General features: G+C 44.0%; 1 protein-coding gene across 2 annotated transcripts in view; it reads left to right on the top strand.

Moving 5' to 3' along the window:
• Positions 1–17,470, top strand: part of LOC109891002 (protein kinase C delta type) — a 33,600-nt gene extending 16,130 nt beyond the window's left edge. The window contains exons 2-18 of one of the 2 annotated variants that reach the window (XM_031825004.1): positions 3,343–3,475; positions 3,655–3,924; positions 7,331–7,499; positions 8,412–8,443; positions 8,631–8,716; positions 9,465–9,594; positions 9,742–9,842; positions 9,948–10,041; positions 10,482–10,606; positions 10,916–11,089; positions 11,211–11,302; positions 11,481–11,543; positions 11,689–11,827; positions 11,994–12,182; positions 15,507–15,635; positions 15,793–15,992; positions 16,085–17,470. In XM_031825004.1, coding sequence (XP_031680864.1) covers positions 3,367–3,475; positions 3,655–3,924; positions 7,331–7,499; positions 8,412–8,443; positions 8,631–8,716; positions 9,465–9,594; positions 9,742–9,842; positions 9,948–10,041; positions 10,482–10,606; positions 10,916–11,089; positions 11,211–11,302; positions 11,481–11,543; positions 11,689–11,827; positions 11,994–12,182; positions 15,507–15,635; positions 15,793–15,951 — 2,061 coding nt within the window. In that variant the 5' untranslated portion in view covers positions 3,343–3,366 and the 3' untranslated portion in view covers positions 15,952–15,992; positions 16,085–17,470. Of the gene's footprint in view, positions 1–3,342; positions 3,476–3,654; positions 3,925–7,330; positions 7,500–8,411; positions 8,444–8,630; positions 8,717–9,464; positions 9,595–9,741; positions 9,843–9,947; positions 10,042–10,481; positions 10,607–10,915; positions 11,090–11,210; positions 11,303–11,480; positions 11,544–11,688; positions 11,828–11,993; positions 12,183–15,506; positions 15,636–15,792 lie in introns of both variants that reach the window. The other variant, XM_031825005.1, reaches the window with a different exon arrangement.
• Positions 17,471–24,193: the final 6,723 nt, after the last annotated feature.

Raw genomic sequence — 24,193 nt, 5'->3', positions numbered from 1 at the left:
ATCACCCAACCCTACTAACTACTATCCCTCAATGAGATCAGATTCACAGTTCACTTTAAGTCCCGGAGAGGGAGTGAGTGAGAGCAGTACCATTAGTTAACCTAATGAAACCAGAACCCGTTCTGACTTCAGACATGTACAATACCAGTAACTGTGAGCTGAATGCTCCTCAATGCCACAAGGTGTTCCAGTCTACATGACTAACCCAGATAATGACTGACATACAATAATGTAAAAATGAGCATGAACACAAAGCAGTGTCTGACTGATTTCTCTCTTTACACACAAGGACACTTGTACCACTACATTGGCAGTACATACTGTATGTTATGTTGCAGAGAAGTTAAAGGATAAGACCATATCATATCCTTAGCTAATACCACACTGTACCAACACACAACGCTTTGATAAGAACAGCCACAGGACTTCTGAGTGGCTGGAGTCACGAGATGTCACATTAGTTGGGTTACGGGGGAGTAGTACTTCACTGAAATCACTGTTTGTTAATCCACATGAGTATTGCCACAAACACTGAAAAGAGGAAATTGGAGTAGCTACAACACAAAGCTCACAAGAAAACGGCTGTGTGGAAATTCTTGAAGAAATTCTGTAGGATTTCATGGCTGCTTGGGGAATTATGATGTAGGCTAATGCCGCCTCCCTCTTTGGCATGCTAACGTTAGCTCTGTGACGAACTGTAGCTCTGCTGTTCAAATGTTTTGTTCTAAAGAAGCCTTATGTAAGAAGGTAGTTCACCATTCACTCACTTACCATTAGCCTTAGTGATGAGGGGGAAATGGATACAGCTGCATATTATTTTTGATGATATATCGTATAGTTTTGACGATCTCACAATATTATTTTTGCGCTAGTTGTCTGCACTCTCTTAGCTTTTTTAATTGGGGGGGGGGGGATCTACACTTTCAGCAGTTTTCTCATGGCTCTCTCTTGTCCCTCTGCAGCAGACAGGATGAGCAATATATTTGGGTAATGTAAAGCAGGAGCTGGCGCACACACAGAGAAAAATGTATTTAGTTTAGAGGTGCTAACTAACAGTGAATAAACTGTAAGCTATAAAAAGTAAAGATTCGCATACTCATATATGGAGTACCAGTCAAAAGTATCAGTCAAGGGTTTTTCTTTATTTTGACTATTTTCTACATTGTAGAATAATAGTGAAGACATTGACTATGAAATAACACATATGAGAACATGTAGTAACCAAAAAAAGTGTTAAACAAATCCAATATTTTAGATTCTTCAAAGTAGCCACCCTTTCCCTTCATGACAGCTTTGCACACTCTTGGCATTCTCTCAACCAGCTTCATGAGGAATGATTTTCCAACAGTCTTGAAGGAGTTCCCACATGTGCTGAGCACTTGTTGGCTGCTTTTCCTTCACTCTGCGGTCCAACTCATCCCAAACATCTCAATTGGGTTGAGGTCAGGTGATTGTGGAGACCTGGTCATCTGATACAGCACTCCATCACTCTCCTTCTTGGTCAAATAGCACTTACATAGCATGGAGGTATGTTGGGTCATTGTCCTTTTGAAAAACAAATGATAGTCCCATTAAGCACAAACCAGATGGGATGGCGTATCGCTGCAGAATGCTGTGGTAGCCATGCCGGTTAAGTGTGAATTCTAGAATTCTAAATAAAATCACAAAGCACCATCACACCTCTTCCTCCATGCTTCACGGTGGGAAACACACATGCGGCAATCATCCGTTCACCTACTCTGTTTCTCACAAAGACACAGCGTTTGGAACCAAAAATATCAAATTTTGACTCATCAGACTGAAGGACAGATTTCCACCGGTCTAATGTCCATTGCTCGTGTTTCTTGGCCCTAGCAAGTCTCCTCTTCTTATTGGTGTCCTTTTTAGTAGTGGTTTCTTTGCAACAATTTGACCATGAAGGCCTGATTTTACACAGTCTGTTGGAAAAAGCATTCCAGGTGAAGCTGGTCGCGAGAATGCCAAGAGTGTCCAAAGCTGTTATCAAGGCAAAGGGTGGCTGGCTACTTTGAAGAATCTAAAATAAAATATATTTTGATTTGTTTAACACTTTTTTGGGGGTTACTACATGGTTCCATATGTGTTATCGTAGTTTTGATGTCTTCAATATTATTCTACAATGTAGAAAATAGTACAAATAAAGAAAAACCCTTGACTGAGTAGATGTGTCCTAACCATTGACTCGTACTGTATATAGTGTGCAACTCTCTTTATTTTTATAGAGCAATTTATTTGGAACATAGAAATCTCAATATATAGACAATCGTGCAAATTGCAATACATATTGTATAGGCACCTATCGTGATAGTATTATATCGTGAGGTCCCTGACAATTCCCAGGCCTAATTAGACCCGTTGGGTTATGAAAGACATCAATTCCCCGAAATGACATGTAGGAACAAAAGGTGTCCTAATCCGGGAAACTGCTGTCACCTTTTCAAATTGTTGGTAGCAGTAAGCTGATGAGTGAGCAGTCTTTCTGGACTTGCCAGTTCACATTTATCCAGCCAACGTCATGGATCCTTTGACAGTGAGTGCAGCCTTCATGAAAAAATGTGGTTTGTTTAGCTTTGAAGCTGTATGGGAAACATTGTCAGGCCTTTTGTGGTCTGTAAGTCCACAAATGGCATGCTGGCCACAATCGTTTGTGTTGCTGTGCTGTGTATCCAGTCAGCTGTCTCACAGCCTTGTCTCCTCTTTCCTCTATGCTCCTGGTCTCCGCTTTGGTAGAGGTTTTAGTCACTATATCGTCAAAACCGACCTCATCCTTTCTGGCTTTCGATAAGGTTTTTGCAGGTGTAGGGATTTGGTTGGCCTCATGACCCAGGGAAGGACCCCTATGACTACATCTCAAAGGCGTGTCTAAGTCGGCCAACAAAAAACTATTGGCGGAGGGAAAGGAAAAGCCGGCGGACCAAATTTAGAGCACTCTCCCTCTCTGTGACTTAATGTGGCGTGTGTTTCTGATCCCAATGATTTTCTGTCTGATTCTCTCTTCTTCTCCCGCTGTCTTATATTGCTCTCTCTCTCCAACTCTCTCACATAGTCCCTGGGACAGGAGAGGAATTTCTTCTTCTTCTGAGTCTTTCACAATGGTCTCTCTCCCCTCTGATGTCGCAATGTAGGGTGTTATTTTAGCATGGTACGTGACAGTGGGTAGCTTCCACTTCCTCTGTATTTCCTGTCTCTTTGGTGGCCCACAGCTGTGCCTTTCGTGTTTTTACTTCGTGTTTTTAGGATATGTGTTGAGTATGAGTGTTTGTTTGTGCTGTGCAGCCTTATGTCTTTCATAATTGTAACCCTGACCCTAACTCTGTTTTACAGGAGGCTGCTGACTGAGTGGTCACCATGGAGCCCTTCCTGCGCATCGCCTTTAATGCGTTTGATGTGGGGGTCCTGCCCCCCCCGACTAACGATCCCTTCTGTGCCATTAAGATGAAGGAGTCCCTCAGCACTGGTCAGTAGCACTACCCATAGAGTACTACCAAACTGTATATACACACACCTCTCACTCTCACCTTTTTCTCTCTCCCCCTGCCTTTCACATGTACACAACCACACTTTGTGACAAGCACATGTGTAATCTGTATGTAGTAGTGTAACTCATCTCCCTCCCTCTCTCCTCTCGCTCTCCAGAGCGAGGGAAGACCCTGGTCCAGAGGAAACCCACTATGTACCCAGCCTGGAAGTCCTGTTTCGACGCCCACATCTACGAGGGCCGTGTCCTGCAGGTGATTCTGATGAAGACCACAGAGGAGCCATTGGCCGAGGCCACGGTGGGCGTGTCCTTGCTGGCCGAGCGCTGTAAGAAGGGCAATGGCTGTGCTGAATTCTGGGTAGACCTGCAGCCTTCTGGGAAGGTTCAAATGGCCATCCAGTTCTTTACGCAGGACACAGACACAACAGGTAGTAGCCCAAACATACATGCTCTCAATCTGACACTTACTGTATATCTCTCTGTACTCTCAAGCACTCATAAACACTGGTTAGACAGTAAACAGTGGCCTCTAGTGGTATATGGATAATTGTGCTGGAGGGGATGGCCGCCGTTTTACGGGCTCCTGAACAATAGTTAAACATTTTTATTATTATAATTATTTCGATTTTTATATTTTTATCTCCCAAAATGTTGATCTTGTCTCATTGCTGCAACTCCCCAACTGGCTCGGGAGGTGAAGGTCGAGTTATGTGTCTTCCGAAACATGACCCACCAAGCTGCGCTTCTTAACACCCATCCGCTTAACGCGGAAGTCAGCCGCACCAATGTGTGGGAGGAAATAGTATTTCAACTGACGACCATGGTCAGCCTGCAGGCGCCCGGCTCGCCACAGGGAGTCGCTAGAGCGCAGTAAGCCGAGTAAACCCCCCCACCCCCCAGCCAAACCCTCCCCTAACCCGGACAACACTGGGCCAACAGTGCACCGCCCTATGGGACTCCCAATCACCGTCTGTAGTGACGCCTCTAGCACTGCGATGCAGTGCCTTAGACCACTGCGCCACTCGGGAGGCCCCAGATAGTCATACTCAAAGCTGCTCCTGATCAATTGTGCTATTTTGTGTGTTTTTTTCTTTTGCGCTGCTTCTAACATGTTTCATCCATCGTTTCATATGATTGAAAAGAGCTTCTTGACATCAAAACAGACATCAATAACCTCGATTTGGATAAGGACTTCTATTTCAACGAATCAGAGGGAAAGGACATAATGCTCATCCCAGAACGGGCCCAAATCCCCGTCACTCGGAGGCGGCGGCGCTATAGATAAGCTGTAGACCACACTATTTACCAAGAGAGTTGTATTTTTTTTATAGTTATCTATTTACCACCACAAACCGATGCTGGCACGAAAACTGCACTCAACGAGCTGAATAAGGCTATAAGCAAACAAGAAAATGCTTACCCTGGACCCACTCCAAATCACATACCGCCCCAACAGATCCACAGATGACGCAATCTCTATTGCACTCCACACTGCCTTTTACCAACCTGGACAAAAGCAACACTTAGAATGTGGTTCATTGACTACAGCTCAGCATTCAACACCATAGTGCCCTCCAAGCGCATCACTAAGATAAGGATCCTGGGATTAAACACCTCCCTCTGCAATTGGATATTGGACTTTCTGACGGGATGCTCCCAGGTGGTGATGGTAGGCAACAGCGGTAGGCTTGACTGGCTGCATCACCGCAAGGCTCTACAGAGTGTAGTGCGTATACCTCAGTACATCACTGGGGCTGAGCTCTCTGCCATCCAGGATCTCTATACCAGGTGGTGTCATAGGAAGGCCCTACAAATTGTCAAAGACTCCAGCCACCCAACTTAGTCTGTTCTCTCTGCGACCGCACGGCAAGTGGTCCTGGGGCGCCAAGTCTGGGACCAAAAGGCTCCTGAACAGCTTCTACCCCAAAGCCAATAAACTGCTGAACACTTCATCTGCTTTTCACCCCCTACCTACATATTACCTCAATCACCACCCAACTCACCCAACTCCCTCAAACTCTAGTACACTGACTCTATAGGTACTCCTTACATATAGCCTCGTTATTGTTATTTTATTATGTTCATATTTTATTTCTGTCTATTTGTTAATTTTCTTACATTGCAACTGCATTGTAAGAAATGCAGTTTACCATTTCATGGTAAAGTCTGCACTTGTTGTATTCGGCGCATGTGAGAAATATATTTGATATGATTTAGAGAAATATGCTGCTGCACAAGTCTGCCAGGCCAGCTCGTCACATTGAGCTCAGCCTAGCCCAGAAGCCCTGCAGGCCCTGAAAGGGGGAGTGTGTGTATCTACAGCTGGCATATGACCCAGGTCTAGGGAGGGACTGTATGTGGGAGTGTCCCATTCAGGCTGAAACTGCTCTGGCTTGGCCCAGGCTAGGCTAGGCTGGAGCAGCATCCATCATACCCCCCTCTCTCTCTGCTGGTTTCCTGAAATGCAGCCCAGACTGTGGTATATTTAGGCCTGTGTGTCTGAGTAGCCCCCTCTGCCTGACTCTGTCACCAGCCTGTATCCAGAGCTGGCAGGCAGGAGCAACTCTCCTCTAAACATACACACCAGTCAATGGAATGAGATCTTTTTCTCTTCTTCTCAATCTATTCATCTTCCCGTCTGTCTGTGTCCTCCCTCACTCTCTTTTGTGTCTTCTCACAGTCCTCATATCAGTTTTTATTTTCTTTGTTTACCTCTCTCACGCCGCTCTCATTTTCTTTTCATGACCTTTGACCCAGCCCCCTTGGCTTCCTCCAGCTGCATCCACATTTTCCAGAAGGTCGTCACGGTTTACTCTGAAAGTCAAACAAGTGTGACCTCCGTCTGTAGATCTCTTTTCCTTAATCTATCCCAATTTGATGGTTCATGTTTTATAAATGGTATTTCTATAGCAAATAGATCATCTCTAACTCTGAGACTCAACTTATACAGGTTTAGAATATAACAATGTAGATACAAGGTGCATGAATATTTGCAATTCCATATATATATATTTTTTACCAAGGTGCCATTTGTAACAACGTAACAACGTTTCCATCACCAGTTTTCCACCATTTCATGATGATTTACCTGACACATGAAAAAAGTCACGACCAGGCTGATGGAAATGCCAACAGACAATTTGTTCGTTCGACATGGTGGGATCTTTTTGTCTCTGTAAAATGTATTATGCGAGAAATGGTGATTGGAAACCCCTTTTTATGTGCAAATATTGAAATAAAAACCATCATGTTGGAGTAAACTTGGTCTTCCCACTATGACTCGGGAAACCATACAGTTTATTAGGCTACAGATGAAATAAGTTATGAAGAACTTTACAGGGTGGTGAAAGTGCAAGGCTTTGATGCTCCTTTACAATAAATATCGAAGGTGACATGATGATCGATGCTTGGCTGCCGTTTGACAGTAATAATATCACTGTTAACCATAATAATCTCATAATGTGGGTAGCCTACCCGCTGCAAGCTGATGATTTAAAGTTGTTGTGACAAAACCATCGGTAGAGTTGAAAATGCGATGGAAACCCATTTAACTTTGTATTTTTCATTTGGTACATGGGATTTTATCAGCAAAAGTTTTTTATGTGCACTACATCAACACGGACAGCCTTTTATACGCAAAAAGTCATTTTGATGGAAACTGGTTGAAAATGCGCATATAGTTTTATGCAGATTTGTTTATGTTTGCATGAAAATCTGTCGCAAATTGGATGGAATCCTAGCTACTGTAACAAAATGTCTCAATATCACCCACAGACACAATGGTATGACTGAGAACATAGAATCATTAGCTTGATCGTTTTCATGTGTCCCCAGCAGCGTTTAAATCGACAGTGAAGATGCGCGAACTGGAGGACGAGCCGAAGACACTGAACCGAAGGAGAGCCATTAAACAGCCCAAGGTGCATTTCATCAAGAACCATGAATTCACCGCCACCTTCTTCGGACAGCCCACCTTCTGCTCTGTCTGCAGGGAGTTTGTCTGGTGAGAGACGGAGAATACCTATCCTAACACCACCATGACCAAATCAAAGTGTATTGGGCACATACACATGGTTAGCAGATGTTAATGCGAGTGTAGCCAAATGCTTGTGCTTCTAGTTCTGACAGTGCAGTAATATCTAACAAGTAATCTAACAATTCCACAACAACTACCTAATACGCACAAATCTCAGTAAAGGGATGAAATAAGAATATGTACATATAAATGTGTGGATGAGCGATGACCGAGCAGCATAGGCAAGATGCTGTATAATACCATCCATACTGACCATGGAAAAAGAGCATGACTTTCTCACACGCCATTACTGCATCAAAGAGTGGGCTTTCAACCTGGTTTACTTGTGTAGTTGTTTGTTTTACACGCAAACGGTATTATGCCTTGGCCTAGCAGTAAACCAGAGTACAGAGAGAGTTGACTGATTACCCCAAAACCAGCCCCCATGGGGTCTCTAAGTAGACCCATTAGCAGCCCTAATTGTTCCCTGACTGGAGGAGCCAGTCCAATAATAACAATAAGACTGGCTGGCGCGACCTGTAATGTGAGCTCTGTAAGTCACTGTCTTGGGAAAACCCACAGGGTGTTCCAACAAGGTCAGCAGCTCAGCACAATCCCCAGGGCAGGGCTGCCCCCTTCCGACCAGAGAAGAAAACTGTTATTGGTTCCTAATGGCGACAGGTTGAGGAATGACCAATGTCCCTTTTGGCCTTAGAAGTGTGTTCGGACGGTGTTTGTGCAAAAGATTAATGAATGTCTCTCCTCTCTTTCATTCTGTTAAGCTACCGTTGTTTATTGTCACCATCAATACTTTTCATGTGGTTTTCTCACCTTCTGGGAAAAGTGCACAAAGATTAGACATGTATTGTATGACTTACACCCTGTTTTCTTTTCAAACAGGGGACTCAACAAGCAAGGCTACAAGTGCCGACGTGAGTGTCTCTCTGACCACTTGCTGTTTAGATTATTCCACTATATGGAAATTGTTTTGTAGCTTGGAGGCATCCTAAACGTTCGCTGTGCAATCATTCACTCCCAAAAATATACACATTTCTCATATCAATAGGTGAATGTCTCAACTGTGAGCTTGCCCTAATGTGGCTTTATCTCTGTCCTCAGAATGCAACGCGGCTATCCACAAGAAATGCATCGACAAAATCATTGGGAGATGCACCGGAACAGCAGAGAACAGTAGAGACACTGTGGTAAGCATTATGACCACCTGTCATAATACATTGCAAATAGTAGTTGGTGTTTGAAGATCAGTTTTCAACGGAGCATTTCCCTTGATCAATATGTTTACTTGGATCGTCATGTTCCCACGACAATTCCTCTGATTGCATCGCGGTCATGCGGCTGTGAGGGAACTGTGTCACGCTTCTCTGCATCCCTTTAACGGCAAGACGAGACCCATTCAGGGAGGCCAACGGCCGTCAGAGACCAGGCAAATCAATGGGCTCGTGTTTAAAACTGAACAGTGGTGCTCCGTTCCAGTTGTAATTTAGCTAGCAAAGGACCAAAGTAGCCAGTATAGTGCCAGTGGTTTCAGTATAAGACCATTGTTACCAGTAGTGGAGCACTTTTAACTAGTGTTTCTTATGAAGTATACAGCCAGGGAGATCGTAAGGCTGCTAGTATCTGCCGCAGTAGGATCAGCTCTTCAGCACCTGAGGCAGCTAGGATAGATCTGCCTTCTCTTGGAGGGCAGAGTCCCCTGTCTGCAGCCTGTATGGGAGCTCCCCTGGGTGTGTAGGTGGATTTATAGGCCAGTCAGTGCTTTGAGGGTGGAGTCAGTCCAACAGTTAAGGGTGTAGGTGTGTGCCCCCTGCTCCCTTTGGGGAACCATGAGGAGCTTCAGAAGGGCTGTGAGGCCCCACAGACTCCCAGGTTTTTGGGCAGTGCTCATTGGTACTATGGACTGGCTCTTTGATGACGGAAGCTCTGTGTCCACAGTTCCAGAAGGAGCGCTTTAAGATCGACATGCCGCATCGCTTCAAGAGCCACAACTACATGAGCCCTACCTTCTGTGACCACTGTGGCAGTATGCTGTGGGGAATGGTCAAGCAGGGCATCAAGTGTGAAGGTGGGTGTGATGCCCCTTCTCTCTCATTCCCTCTGTCTCTTTCCATCTATCTTCAATACACGCAATCTGTTAGCTCTGGCCCTCTATCTCTTTCCCTCTCCGTCTTTCACAACCAGTGTCTTACTCTTCTCTCCTTTCTCCTGCCAGATTGTTCCATGAACATCCATCACAAGTGTCAGAAGAAAGTGGGCAATCTCTGTGGAATCAACCAGAAACTTCTGTCTGAGGCCCTCAACCAAGTTAGCCAGGTGTGAAAGGCAGGGATATGCACTTGGTCATACCCACATATGTGTTTTTTAGAATCATTAATGCACATTCATAAACCTATTGTAATGGCATTTTTACCCCCTCAGAAATCCATAAGTAGGTCTGAATCCAACAAATCCGAGTCAACGGACATTGGAATCTACCAGGACTTCAACAAAAGCCCAGGAGCGGACCCTAGTGGTGAGTAGCTGTCACTGTTGCAGCTGAGAGCAAGGTATTCTGCATTATAAACTGGGTGGTTCGGGCCATGAATGCTGATTGGCTGACAGCCGTGGTATATCAGACCGTATACAACGGGTATGACAACATGTATTTTTATTACTCTAATTACATTGGTAACCAGTTTGATAGCAATAAGGAACCTCAGGGGTTTGTGGTATATGGCTAATATACCACGGTTAAGGGCTGTATCCAGGCACTCCATGTTGTGTCGTGCGTAAGAACAGCCCTTAGCCGTGGTATATTGGCCATTTACAACCCCCCCCCCCCCAAGCCTTATTGGTTAAGTAAACTATACTTTTTGGTTTTACTTATCCATATTTTGTTGTTGTTGTGTCTTTACATGTGTAAATGTATCTATTGAAATTATGCCCCTGTCTTTGTGTGTGTGTGTTCAACAGAAGCCAATGAGAAGCTGTGGGAGGGTGGTAAGGTCCCTGCCCCCACCAACATCACCCCCACGATCCACCTCACCATCGATGACTTTGTGTTCCACAAGGTGCTGGGCAAGGGCAGCTTTGGCAAGGTAATGTAGGCCCCAGGCCAACCACTCTGGTACATTTACCCTCACATCACTGACACCCATGCACACACACTCAATTGCCTTCCCACAAGTGTCACATGCTAATACTGCATTGTCTAAAAGGTTCCAAGGCACTCTTCAACTGCTGCAAACTAACCTACTTTAGGTGTTTAGTTACTATATGTTATTATCTGTTGTCAGAGTGACAATAGCAACCCAGTGGCCTGCTCTGGTCTGATAGTTGTTCAACATGTGTTTTATCTCTGGGAGTATACAGCCTAACAGTATCACCTCTCCCGTCTGGCGCTCCAGGTCCTGCTGGCTGAGCTGAAGGGGCGAGGGCAGTACTTTGCTGTGAAGGCCCTGAAGAAAGATGTGGTTCTGATGGATGATGATGTGGAGTGTACCATGGTGGAGAAGAGAGTCCTGGCCCTGGCCTGGGACAACCCCTTCCTCGCACACCTCTACTCCACCTTCCAGACCAGGGTGAGACCCCTCTCCAAAGCTTCATCTTTTATTATGAGAAGGATTTTCCCTCAGACTGATTTGTGTCACTATACTTATCTGTGTAAATGATAGGATTATGTGCGTGTGTGTGTTTTTCCAGGAACACCTGTTTTTCGTGATGGAGTACCTGAATGGAGGGGATCTGATGTTCCACATACAAGATAAGGGTCGCTTTGATCTCTACAGAGCCACGTGAGTGACAGACTGCAGTGTTATGTAGACTCACCATCCATCCACCAGCCACTAAGTAGTTATGTTACTTTAAAACTCATCCAAGAGGGTTTGATAACAGGTTAAGGACAGACTGTAGGCCTTTCATAATGATGATGCACTCAGAAGTAGTTGGGCCTCTACCATTATTCTACCCCAGGTTCTACTCAGCAGAAATCGTAATTGGACTGCAGTTCCTCCATTCCAAAGGAATTATTTACAGGTGAGCTCCATGAACTGCGATGGCCTGATCTTGTCGTGCACATGATTCACCCCTGTATTAATGCTTAATATATGAACTTAATTCCCTTTAATCAGGGAGCGGATTGAACCTCTCTCCCCCCTGCCTTAACCCTTCCCTGCTACAGGGACCTGAAGCTGGACAATGTGATGCTGGACAGGGACGGCCACATTAAGATTGCGGACTTTGGGATGTGCAAGGAGAACATGTTTGGAGAGAATCGGGCCACCACTTTCTGTGGGACACCAGACTACATCGCACCAGAGGTTTGTGTGACTGTCTGTGTTTATGCGGGATAGGGTTTTGTAGGATTCTGTTGAAAGCAATTTACTCTCTGTCCTGCATTTGTTAGCCTGTGTTTTGATCCTGACTGTAGTTGACTCCTAACATAGTTGACTCTTAACATGTGTCTCTCTGTCTGTCCATCCTCAGATCCTGCTGGGACAGAAGTACACCTTCTCCGTGGACTGGTGGTCGTTTGGCGTGCTGGTGTATGAGATGCTGATCGGTCAGTCGCCATTCCAGGGTGATGACGAGGAAGAGCTCTTTGAGTCCATCAGGATGGACGTGCCTCACTACCCTGGCTGGCTCACCAAGGAGGCCAAGGACCTGCTGGAGAGGGTGAAGCTACTGCTCATTCTCTTCTCTCACTGACCCCTGACCTCCTTTTCACAATGTTGTATGTCTGTGACAGTTGGTGGCAGATGGGGCTCCACTAGTAAACAATGTAATCTTGCATTCTCCCCTAACTTTCATCCACACTAACCATGCACACACAGACATTCACACGTAAACTCAGCAAAAAAAGAAACGTCCCTTTTTCAGGACCCTGTCTTTCAAAGATAATTTGTAAAAATCCAATTAACTTCACAGATCTTCATTGTAAAGGGTTTAAACACTGTTTCCCATGCTTGTTCAAAGAACCATGAACAATTAATGAACATGCACCTGTGGAATGGTCTTAAAACTTCTTAGGGCTGAGATCCCGCTAACGGGATCGATATGACAACAGCCAGTGAAAGTGCAGGGCGCCAAATTCAAAACAACAGAAATCCCATAATTAAAATTCCTCAAACATAGAAGTATTTCACACCATTTTAAAGATACTCTTCTTGTTAATCCCACCACAGTGTCCGATTTCAAATAGGCTTTACGGCAAAAGCACCACAAACGATTATGTTAGGCCAGAGCCAAGTCACAGAAAAATACAGCCATTTTTCCAGCCAAAGAGAGGAGTCACAAAAATCAGAAATAGAGCTCAAATGAATCACTAACCTTTGATGATCTTCATCAGATGACACTCATAGGACTTCATGTTACACAATACATGTATGTTTTGTTTGATAAAGTTCATATTTATATCAAAAAATCTCAGTATACATTGGCGCTTTATGTTCAGTAGTTCCAAAAACATCCGGTGATTTTGCAGAGAGCCACATCAATTTACAGAAATACTCATAATACATGTTGATGAAAATACAAGTGTTATGCATTGAACTTTAGATACACTTCTTCTTAATGCAATGGCTGTGTCAGATTTCAAAAAAGCTTTACGGAAAAAGCAAACCATGCAATCTGTGTACGGCGCTCAGTCACCAAACAAGCCAAAAAGATATCCGCCATATTGTGCAGTCAACAGAAGTCAGAAATAACATTATAAATATTAACTTACCTTTGATGATCTTCATCAGAATGCACTCCCAGGAATCCCAGTTCCACAATAAACGTTTGTTTTGTTCGATAATGTCCATCATTTATGTCCATAGAGCTACTTTTGTTAGTGCGTTTTGTAAACAAATCCAAACTCACGAAGCACGTTCACTAGGAGCAGACGAAATGTCAAAAAGTTCCGTTACAGTCCGTAGAAACATGTCAAACAATGTATAGAATCAATCTTTAGGATGTTTTTAACATAAATCTTCAATAATGTTTCAACCGGAGAACTCCTTAGTCTTCAGATATGCAATGGAACTCTAGCTAACTCTCACGTGAACGAGCGTCACGAGCTTGTGGCACTCTGCCAGACCACTGACTCAAAGAGCCCTTATGAGCCCCTCCTTTACAGTAGAAGCATCAAACAAGGTTCTGAAGACTGTGGACATCTAGTGGAAGCCTTAGGAAGTGCAACATGACCAATATCCCACTGTATCTTCAATAGGGAATGAGTTGAAAAATGACCAACCTCAGATTTCCCACTTCCTGGTTGGATTTCTTCTCTCAGGTTTTTACCTGCCATATGAGTTATGTTATACTCACAGACATCATTCAAACAGTTTTGGAAACTTCAGAATGTGTTCTATCAAATAGTATGCATATATACTAATAGTATGCATATATTAGCAACTGGGACTGAGTAGCAGGCAGTTTACTCTGGGCACCTTATTCATCCAAGCTACTCAATACTGCCCTTAGCCATAAGAAGTTAAGACACTAACAGCTTACATATGGTAGGCAATTAAGGTCACAGTTATGAAAACTTAGAACACTAAAGAGGCCTTTCTACTGACTCTGAAAAACACCAAAAGAAAGATACCCAGGGTCTCTGCTCATCTGCGTGAATGTGCCTTAGGCATGCTGCAAGGAGGCTTGAGGACTGCAGATGTGTCCAGGGCAATTAATTGCAATGTCCGTACTGTGAGACGCGTAAGACAGCGCTATAGGGAGACAGAGCGGACAGCTGATCGTCCTCGCATTGGCAGGCCACGTGTAAAAACAGCTGCACGTGATCGGTACATCCAAACATCACACCTGTGGGACAGGTACAGGATGGCAACAACAACTGCCCGAGTTACACCAGGAATGCACAATCCCTCTATCAGTGCTCAGACTGTCCGCAATAGGCTGAGAGAGGCTGGACTGTGGGCTTGTAGGCCTGTTGTAAGGCAGGTTCTCACCAGACATCAACGGCAACAACGTCGCCTATGGGCACAAACCCACCGTCGCTGGACCAGACAGGACTTGCAAAATGTGCTCTTCACTGACGTGTCACGGGTTTTGTCTCACCAGCGTTGATGATCGGATTTGAGTTTATCGTCGCAGGAATGAGCATTACACCCATGCCTGTACTCGGGATCGATTTTGGAGGTGGAGGATCCATCATGGTCTGGGGTGGTGTGTCACAGCATCATCGGACTGAGCTTGTTGTCATTGCAGGCAATCTCAATGCTGTGCGTTACAGGGAAGACATCCTCCTCCCTCATGTGGTACCCTTCCTGCAGGCTCATCCTGACATGACCCTCCAGCATGACAATGCCATCAGCCACACTGCTCGTTCTGTGCGTGATTTCCTGCAAGACAAGAATGTCAGTGTTCTGCAATGGCCAGCGAAGACCCGGATCTCAATCCCATTGAGCACGTCTGCGACCTTTTAGATCGGAGGGTGAGGACTAGGGCCATTCCCCCCAGAAATGTCCGGGAACTTGCAGGTGTAACTTCTCACAGCAAGAACTGGCAAATCTAATGCAGTCCATGAGGAGGAGATGCACTGCAGCACACCAGATACTGACTGTTACTTTGATTTTGACCCCCCCCCCCCCCTTTGTTCAGGGACACATTATTCCATTTCTGTTAGTCACATGTCTGTGGAACTTGTTCAGTTTATGTCTCAGCTGTTGAATCTTGTTCTGTTCATACAAATATTTACGCATGTTAAGTTTGCTGAAAATAACCCAGTTGACAGTGAGAGGATGTTTCTTTTTTTGCTGAGTTTAGTCACACCCAGACATACAGAGAAAGACAGGCATTTGAATGTCACAACGTTGCGCCTGGGGGAAAAAATGGTTATTTTTCCATAAATATGCAAATAATGTTGCGATTACAGTATAACCCTCTCGACCCCTCCCATCTACACACTCACAAGCTCAAGCTCTGCACACACACACACCTTACATCTCAGATGGGATGCCTGTTTCTAAGCTCTTGTGCGTCTCTGTGCTCAATCCCCAGCTGTTTGAACGAGACCCTAGTAACAGACTAGGGGTGGTGGGGAACATCCAAGGACACTCCTTCTTCAAGACCCTCAATTGGCCTGCCCTGGAGAAGAGAGAGCTGGAACCCCCCTTCAAACCTAAAGTGGTACGATCTGGTTCTCTGGCTTTGATGTGGATAGTGAAACTCACACACTGATGCTTTTGATTGGTTTACACCATTTTGAATGACTTGTTTGGAGTTGTGGTGTGAATGTTTCTATTGGTCACTTGTTGAACTGACACCCCTTCTCTGCCGAGCACAGAAAGCGCCCAATGACTGCAGCAACTTTGACCGGGAGTTCCTGCGTGAGAAGCCCCGCCTCTCCCACGCGGACAAGAACCTGATTGACTCTATGGACCAGGCGGCCTTTGCAGGCTTCTCTTTCATCAACCCCAAGATGGAATGCATTATGGTCAATTGAAGGCACAACACGATTCCTCCATCTATCCATTATAAACATAGGAAGGAAGAAAGGAAGGAAGGAAGGAAGGAAGGAAGGAAGGAAGGAAGGAAGGAAGGAAGGAAGGAAGGAAGGAAGGAAGGAAGGAAGGAAGGAAGGAAGGAAGGAAGGAAGGAAGGAAGGAAGGAAGGAAGGAAGGAAGGAGACCAGTATAGCATTTATCACTGTGGTGGGTCCAATCAATAGTGGTGTCTTTCTTTTCCTTGTGATCAAATATTGAATCAATATGAATCAGTCCATATAGTGTACTTTATCCCCCAACAACACTTGCACCACCCCATAACTCAGATTGTTGTTTAATATTTTGCATGCTGGGAAGTCGGGGATCAAATGTGGCTCTATTATCACACCCCTGTGTGCCCTACCTACTGCCTGTCACTCTTTCCTGTCCTGAACATTCACATAATACTTTGTGTGTCTGTGCGTGTCAGCACTCGCTGTGCGTGAATGCATAAATGAATGTGTCTTTGTGAGTGACAGCATGAATGTCTAGTATTTCCCCCTAGCTGTAGCAGTTACTCTGATTTGGAGTCACATGCTGGTGCCAGTTATGAATTGTCTACAATGAAAAAAAAGTTTGTACTTTTTCAGGTACAAAATGAAAGGGTGCTGCATACAAAATCTTGTTTGTATAATACCCAAGAAACAGGACCAGTAGAGAACGCACAGATGTATGCTGGCATGGATAGTCTCATTCCCCTCTCACCGTGTGGATCTAGCTGCCCATCCACACGGTATAAAACTAAGGGTTTGCAACCAGTACTGCAACTTCCCCACTTTCCTGATCCAACTGCAGCTACTCTGAATAAGACCTGAGTAAGTGTGAAACAGAGTGGAACATCTTTCTGAAGGGAGTAAGTTTAATGGTACTACACGGTGTGTCGTTTTGAAGGATATGGGTGTGTTGGGGGGTATTCCATTAGCAAAAGGATGGATAATTGGGTCTTGTGTGGGGGCACAAGGGCACGTGCCTCCTACCGTTACATTATTTACTAAATATCATTTTTAAGCCAATCATTCAAATGTATTTATAAAGCCCTTTTTTACATCAGCCGATGTCATGAAGTGCTGTACAGAAACCCAGCCTAAAACTCCAAACAGCAAGCAATGCAGGTGTAGAAGCACAGTGGCTAGGAAAAACTCCATAGAAAGGCAGGAACTTAGGAAGAAACCTAAAGAGCCCACATATTTTTATCATTATTTATAAAAAAAGATCTGTCAGCTGTATGTTGCGGAGGGGCCACAGATTCTGGTCCAGTAAGTGGCTCCTTCCAAGGTGCATCGCGGACCAAAGATATGCGTGCAGAGAGTATTGTCAGTGGAGGAGGAGAGTATCGAGTGAATCACTGTTGATTTTTACTGCCGGTTATCGGCAGGTCTCACAGGAGCTATGTATGAAAATAATGTTGATCACGCTATGTAGCCAATTGATTCATTCTTGATAAGTAAATAAAACACATGTTTGGTTGTTTCTCTGTAATACTAGCCACCTAGCAATTTTATGAAGTTGACTAGTGTAGAGAAATGCTAATTCTTATGTAGGTGACCAAACTATTGTTGATAAAGGGCTACAACTCAGAGTTGAGCCTGTGGGGTCCCCTACAGGATAGCTCCCGCATTACACTAATGGCCAAAACCAGCGCACACACACATGATCTCCGTTGTAGCTGAACGTTGAATGCCCGAAGAGGATTCTACGATGACGGACAGACTACTGAGCCAATGGCGGAAGACTACAGACTACACCCCAGCTGAACCAATCCAAAGATCCGATCTTCCAGAATCAACCTACTTTCTGTTCTATATATAAGTGGTGTACTGATTGTATCGGTCTCTTCTTCGTCTGCGCTTCCGTACGAACCAGCGGGAGAGCCGTAATTACGCTGTTCTAGATATCTTCACTCTGAATAAACTGTAGCTTGTCATACAATTTACCACCTTGTCTGAATCGATCCTTGACCGACTCGTCCGTCTACATACCTAATTACTAACAGAAATGGTAGCAGAGGATGGTTTACTAACGATCCAGTCGAAGTGAGTTGATTTGGGTGTGGAGAAGGCGAGTTGGGGAAAGGACGATTCATTAAATAAATAAGAAAGACGGGTGAAGACTTTCGGGGGAGGGCAACAATTCTGCTCAACTCGGAAAACTGATTTCAAGGTGCACCATAAAAAAATAAGGTAAGCAAAAGCCTGTTAAATCAAACTTTGCATATTGTCGAATAGTCTGTCCAAATTTTTATCAGTTTTTCCGAGTAAGTATGAATTCTTGTGTAAATTTATAATTTGCTGACGAGTCGAAATAACAGTGTATGTGAACATATGTAGTAACGAACCGGCGACGGCCGGTGTGATTTAAATCATTGATGAGATATCAGTCCGGTCAGCACAGTCTGCTAGCTTTCAATGATGAGTGATCACTGTTTTGTCTTTGTTAGTTCCGATAGGGGTCGGGAATAGAGATCAGTAGGGGATAGCTAATTACTATTCTTCAAATCTGGCACCGAGGGGGATAAATTGTAATTTTATCCTGTGGCCCGGTACGGCTCAGTCTGATAGAGATTCACCGATAGGGGTCGGACATGTGTGTTAGTTCCGATAGGGGTCGGGAATAGAGATCAGTAGGGGATAGCTAATTACTATTCTTCAAATCTGGCACCGAGGGGGATAAATTGTAATTTTATCCTGTGGCCCGGTACGGCTCAGTCTGATAGAGATTCACCGATAGGGGTCGGACATGTGTGTTAGTTCCGATAGGGGTCGGGAATAGAGATCAGTAGGGGATAGCTAATTACTATTCTTCAAATCTGGCACCGAGGGGGATAAATTGTAATTTTATCCTGTGGCCCGGTACGGCTCAGTCTGATAGAGATTCACCGATAGGGGTCGGACATGTGTGTTAGTTCCGATAGGGGTCGGGAATAGAGATCAGTAGGGGATAGCTAATTACTATTCTTCAAATCTGGCGCCGATGGGGATAAGTTGTAATTTTATCCTGTGGTCCGGTACGGCTCAGTCTGATAGAGATTCACCGATAGGGGTCGGACATGTGTAATAATTCTGATAGGGGTCAGCTCGATAGGGATCAGGAATAGAGATCAGTAGGGGATAGCTAATTACTATTCTTCAAATCTGGCGCCGATGGGGATAAATTGTAATTTTATCCTGTGGTCCGGTACGGCTCAGTCTGATAGAAATTCACTGATAAGGATCGGCTTTCAGGGGTCAGAGATATAACGTGCTGTTTTGTCTTGTTTTGTCTATTTGTAACTGTTTATGTTATGTTATGTTAAAATGCAATGTGGTTGTAATTGTTTCCATTAAGATTGTGGGTGGTTAGATAGAGGGAGAGAGAGAGAATTATAATAAGGGATATTGGATAAATCCGAAACTTCTATATTGTACCTATGTACCTATGTTAATAGGTACATGTATAAATGTATAATCAGGAATGAAATGACTGATGTATAATTGAAATAATATCTGAATATAATATTTAAATATTGAGACTAAATAGTCGAATAGATCCCTTGGTTGTGCGCTCCACAAATGCTATACCAGCCCATGCGGTTTTTCTCAACCTGAATATACGAAGGAGAAGCTCTGAGATAAGGCAGAGCACGAGCAATAGTGTCTCTTCGAATACCTCGTGGGCATTAATCAACGTCGGGCGAAGTATATGCTAACTATATTCAGATAGAAGGAGAGAATTTCGATTAAAACTACGATTAAATTCCGATTGAATTAAATTAAATTACGTTTAAAGCAAATTCACAATGGCGAACCCCAATACTCCAAAGCTGAGGTTTAATGAGTTCCTAGAACAAAAAATTGAATATAGATCAGGGGGAAAGGAACGATGGACGCCTATAAAGAAAGTTTGGGAGGGATTGAAGTTAAGATGGACACAAGCAGGTTATCTAGGGGGGTGGCCGCCAACAGGGGCCCAGCTGAAAACAATGGAACGTGAGTTGAGAGGGACGTAGCAGGAGGCCAGAGACAAGGAAGTTGAAAGAAATAAAAGCCATGTATTTAAGAACCAAGGGACCAAACAGAGAATGAACAGAAGGCGGGGCCATTGCGTCTCCCACTGGTCTGCTTACTGGCGTAAATGAAGATTTGCAAGAATCAAATCCTGTGCATGAAACACGCTTGATATTCAGTCGGGGACTAATATCGATATGAATGAGGTCGGGGACAAAGCGAGTGTGGTACATGAGGTGTTTCAGATGGAGCTGGAACCGGTGAGAATGTTGAAAAAGTCGCAGGCTTGCTGATGAGAGTTATATCATAGAATATTGAGGGGGGTGCATGACTGTTGGAAAGAGTGTTAAACTCTATTAACGCAAATTTCTTTTTGCGGATTTATATTATGAGGTTTGAACTATACTAATGTTGTAGAATTACATAATCAACATCTGAACATACTTACGTTAAACATGAATTGAGCCACTGAGTAATAGATAAGCTGTACACTAGGTACGGGGCGAAGGGTGTGGTCGATGTAAGACTGGAGTGGTGTTCTAACCAAATTATTTAGTTATTTTAATTCATTTACACAAGTACTTCCCGGGTATTGATTTTGGTTTGATTGTTCAGATAACATCATTGAAATTAAACAGGAGGTCAAGGTATACTAACATTAGAATCTGTTTTCATTATGGAGAACTATGAAAGGCCCGCAGAGTGGATTGCAGGCTGAGGTTTTTATGTTAAAGGGACAGTGCACATTTATCACAGTTGTGTGTGTCTGTCTAATGGCTGGGTATTTAAGAAGTATTTTTGGGAGAAAATTTGCAGAAACACGAATAAGACATGAAACATCGAGACAAATTATTTGAGTTTGAGGGGATTATCATAATTATTAGGTTTTGTTTTTGTAGTAAATGTTTGGGTTAAGGGGATTTCCATGTTTCCAGAGACATGATATTTTAAAGAGGCACGCTCACATATGGAACCTTTATGAGTTTTTTATTTTATGAGTTTTAATTACACAAGTGATTTTTATTTTATTTTAAGGATAAAGGGTTCTTTAATATGTCTATGGTATGGAACACGAATGTGGGGGGATGGTGTAACCCGTGACCGGATTTCATGGCTCCCTCGGGTGGTCTGATCAGCCACAAGGGGGTGCCATTTGAATAATACATTTGTGGTCATGGGTAATACTGTTTTATAAAAAATTTTTTTATTTTATTTTATTTTTTTTAAATTTAATTTTTTAAGGTAACTTAATTATAGTGGAGTTTACTTAACCTATATAAAGACTTTAGTAATTGCCACCATAGACATGTTTTTCAAAAAATAAAAATCCATGAGTTTAGATAAAGCCAAACAGTGAGACATTTAGTTAAAATGTGGAAACATGGGAAAAGGCAGACAGATGAGCCCTCCCCCGCACTGCAGAGACCTTGACGGTTGGAGAGCAGAGAGGAGAAGTTTTAGAAGGGAGCCAGGACGAGCAGGGATAACGGAGTGTGTAGATAACAGTCACTGAGTGGAGACAGAGGGGAGAATTGGACATGTGAAAAATTAAAGGGGCGCTCCTACATGATAATGTCAGAACAGACGGATAATATACTAATCTTACCTAAGTCATTATTTAGAGCAGGTAAAGTTGTTACCTGGGCAAAGCTAGGTATCAAAAGGGGGATAGGTAAATTGTGGTCTAGGATAGGATGGGGCCTATTGGATAAGAAACTAATATTTTTTTTAAATGTAGTTAACAAATGGGCATAGAAGTTAAAGATAGAATCAGATCAAACATGAGAAACTGTTTGTTAACCAAGCCTGTATGTCCAGCATTTTATGCATTATAGGTGAACTGCAGGTGAAGTCACTCAATCCAGTCCCAGAGGCTTGTTGGGGGGACCATACCAGGGTCTCCTGGTGGCAGCTAGCTGAAAGAGCTACCCGGATTCATATCGCACGGTGGGAGGGTAAGACACACTGACACTATCGAACAATAAACAGTGTTCGAGAGGAGAACTGGAATTAACAGAATTCCGGGGGCCATCTCTCGAATGAAGAAAATCCTCCCTGTCCTGTCACCCCTGTTTTTGTTCATAGAAGTGAAGATGTGTCTGGCTCTTGCTAAGTGATGTGTTCTCGGGGAAAGGGTGGGGCTTCACATGGAAGCTGTTTGTCTGAGCTGTCTTATCGTGGGTGACATCCCAAATAACACAGCTCCGGATGAATCAGTACCCGAAGCCTCAGCTGGTTTGACCACCCTGGATCACGGGTTGACAGAAAACACTGGGGTGGATACTTCTGATTAATTGGGTTGGATAATATGTTTAGAAAATGGGGAAAATATTATGATCACTGTATTATGGGCTACATTCACCTGTGTGACTGTTTTAGTTTTATGGGGCTGTTGTCTAACTCCCTGTCTATGAGGCCTTATTTCCAGGACTCTGGAGAAATCGATGGAAATAGATGGTGATGTACCAGCGGATTCCAGGTTCTGACCCGTGGAATGCTGAATGTATGTCTACAGAACAAGTGGACGAAAATTATAAATGAAATTATATTAAATTGGGAGGGTGTCCGTATGGGGATTACAGGATAACCGACTTGGGACAGTTCTGGGATTGGAAGAGAGGGTATCCTTATAGCATAGGGGATCCCACAAAGGTGGATAGGCTTTTCATGATATGGGAAAACCTGGGAGCACTGTTGAACTTTGTAAAGGTGATGAAATCTTGCTAACCATCAAAACTATTAAGCTCTCTGATGCAGGCACTTACACCCTCGGACTACAAAGGACCGGGACAGACACGATGGGTGTGTTTTCTATTAAGGTGCTGCCAAAACCAGAGGTCCCAGATGAACCAGGGCCAGACACACTCCTCTACCACCCCTGGACCGAACCTGCCACCACTGTATTAAAAAATCCCATTCAGGTAATTAATGTTAGACTATTCAGCTATTGATCAATTAGGCACTGAGACTGGTGTTATTGGTAGGGACAATTTGTGGCTTTCTTATGAGGTACAGTTAAGACCCTGAAAAGAAAGGACTACATGAGTTACATGAAACATTGGTCATGATGGACCTGTTCTGGCTACACATCCATTTGCTATAGGAGAAGGAGAGGGGTGGTTGTGTATTCTGAGAGGTTTATACCTGGTTGAGGCCAATTCAACTCTCTGTTCCTCTTTGAGCCTTGTGTTTCCTACAGTACCTCCTCATCGGGCCCCTTGGGGTGTTGAGGCATATGGGGGCAATTACAGTTGCATCACGGGTACAGGAAATGGCATTGATTATGGGAGATTGCCTGAAGCTGATTGCAGTAGTAACATAACCATTAATTCCACTTGGCCAGTTACAGGCCTAAACCAAACTAGTGGTCTGGCTGATGTGTGGTGGATCTGTGGACCCAAAAGAGTGCTGAGACCCATTCTTAGAGGAGACTGGCAAGGTACGTGTGCTCTGACCAGTTTGATAATTCCACTGACCATTGTTGATGTTACTGCTGAACAGCTGTTGGGTTCTGTATCCAGGGGACCTGAAAACATTCCATCCCATGGGAGACATAGAAGTAGTGCTCCATGGACAGAGGATGTAGTTGACATACACACTAACCTGTTGGGAGTGCCGGTGGGGGTTCCTCATGAGCTTCAGGCCTTGGGCAGGAATGAGGGATTATAGGTCCAGCCATAGTGGATGCAAGACAGACTGCATGGATTCATTACATCTACTATGATCAACAGCGTTTTGTTAATTACCCCCGTGATGCACTCACTGGTATGTCTGAACAGTTTGAGGCCACATCTAGGGTTGCCAGACAGAATAGACTTGCTTTGGATATGCTTCTTGCCAGTCAGGGGGGCGTATGCAAGATGTTCGGTGAACAATGTTGCACGTATATTCCTAATAACACCAGTCCAGATAGTAGTATATCTAAGGCCCTTAGTGGGCTTGATGCACTATCTGCTGAGATGTGGACCATGGCGGGGGTGGAGGAGTCTGGCCTGTTCTCTTGAGTGGGAGCCGGGTTTTGGTAAGTAAACTAGAATGGTGGTTACTGGATTTCTGACCCTAATTTTTGTTATTTGACGTGTTGTGCTGCTTGCATCATACCGTGTTTTAAGAAGTCTGTTACAGATGTGGTGAAGGCTTCAGGCATGATGATGCCTTTGCTTGATGCTCCAGTTGGAGATGCTGATACTGAAGCATGCTTTCAGGGGAGGATGAGACT

The sequence above is a fragment of the Oncorhynchus kisutch genome, linkage group LG5 (assembly GCF_002021735.2).
Source record: "Oncorhynchus kisutch isolate 150728-3 linkage group LG5, Okis_V2, whole genome shotgun sequence".
NCBI classification, from domain to species: domain Eukaryota; kingdom Metazoa; phylum Chordata; class Actinopteri; order Salmoniformes; family Salmonidae; genus Oncorhynchus; species Oncorhynchus kisutch.
This window is presented reverse-complemented; position numbering and strand designations above follow the sequence as displayed.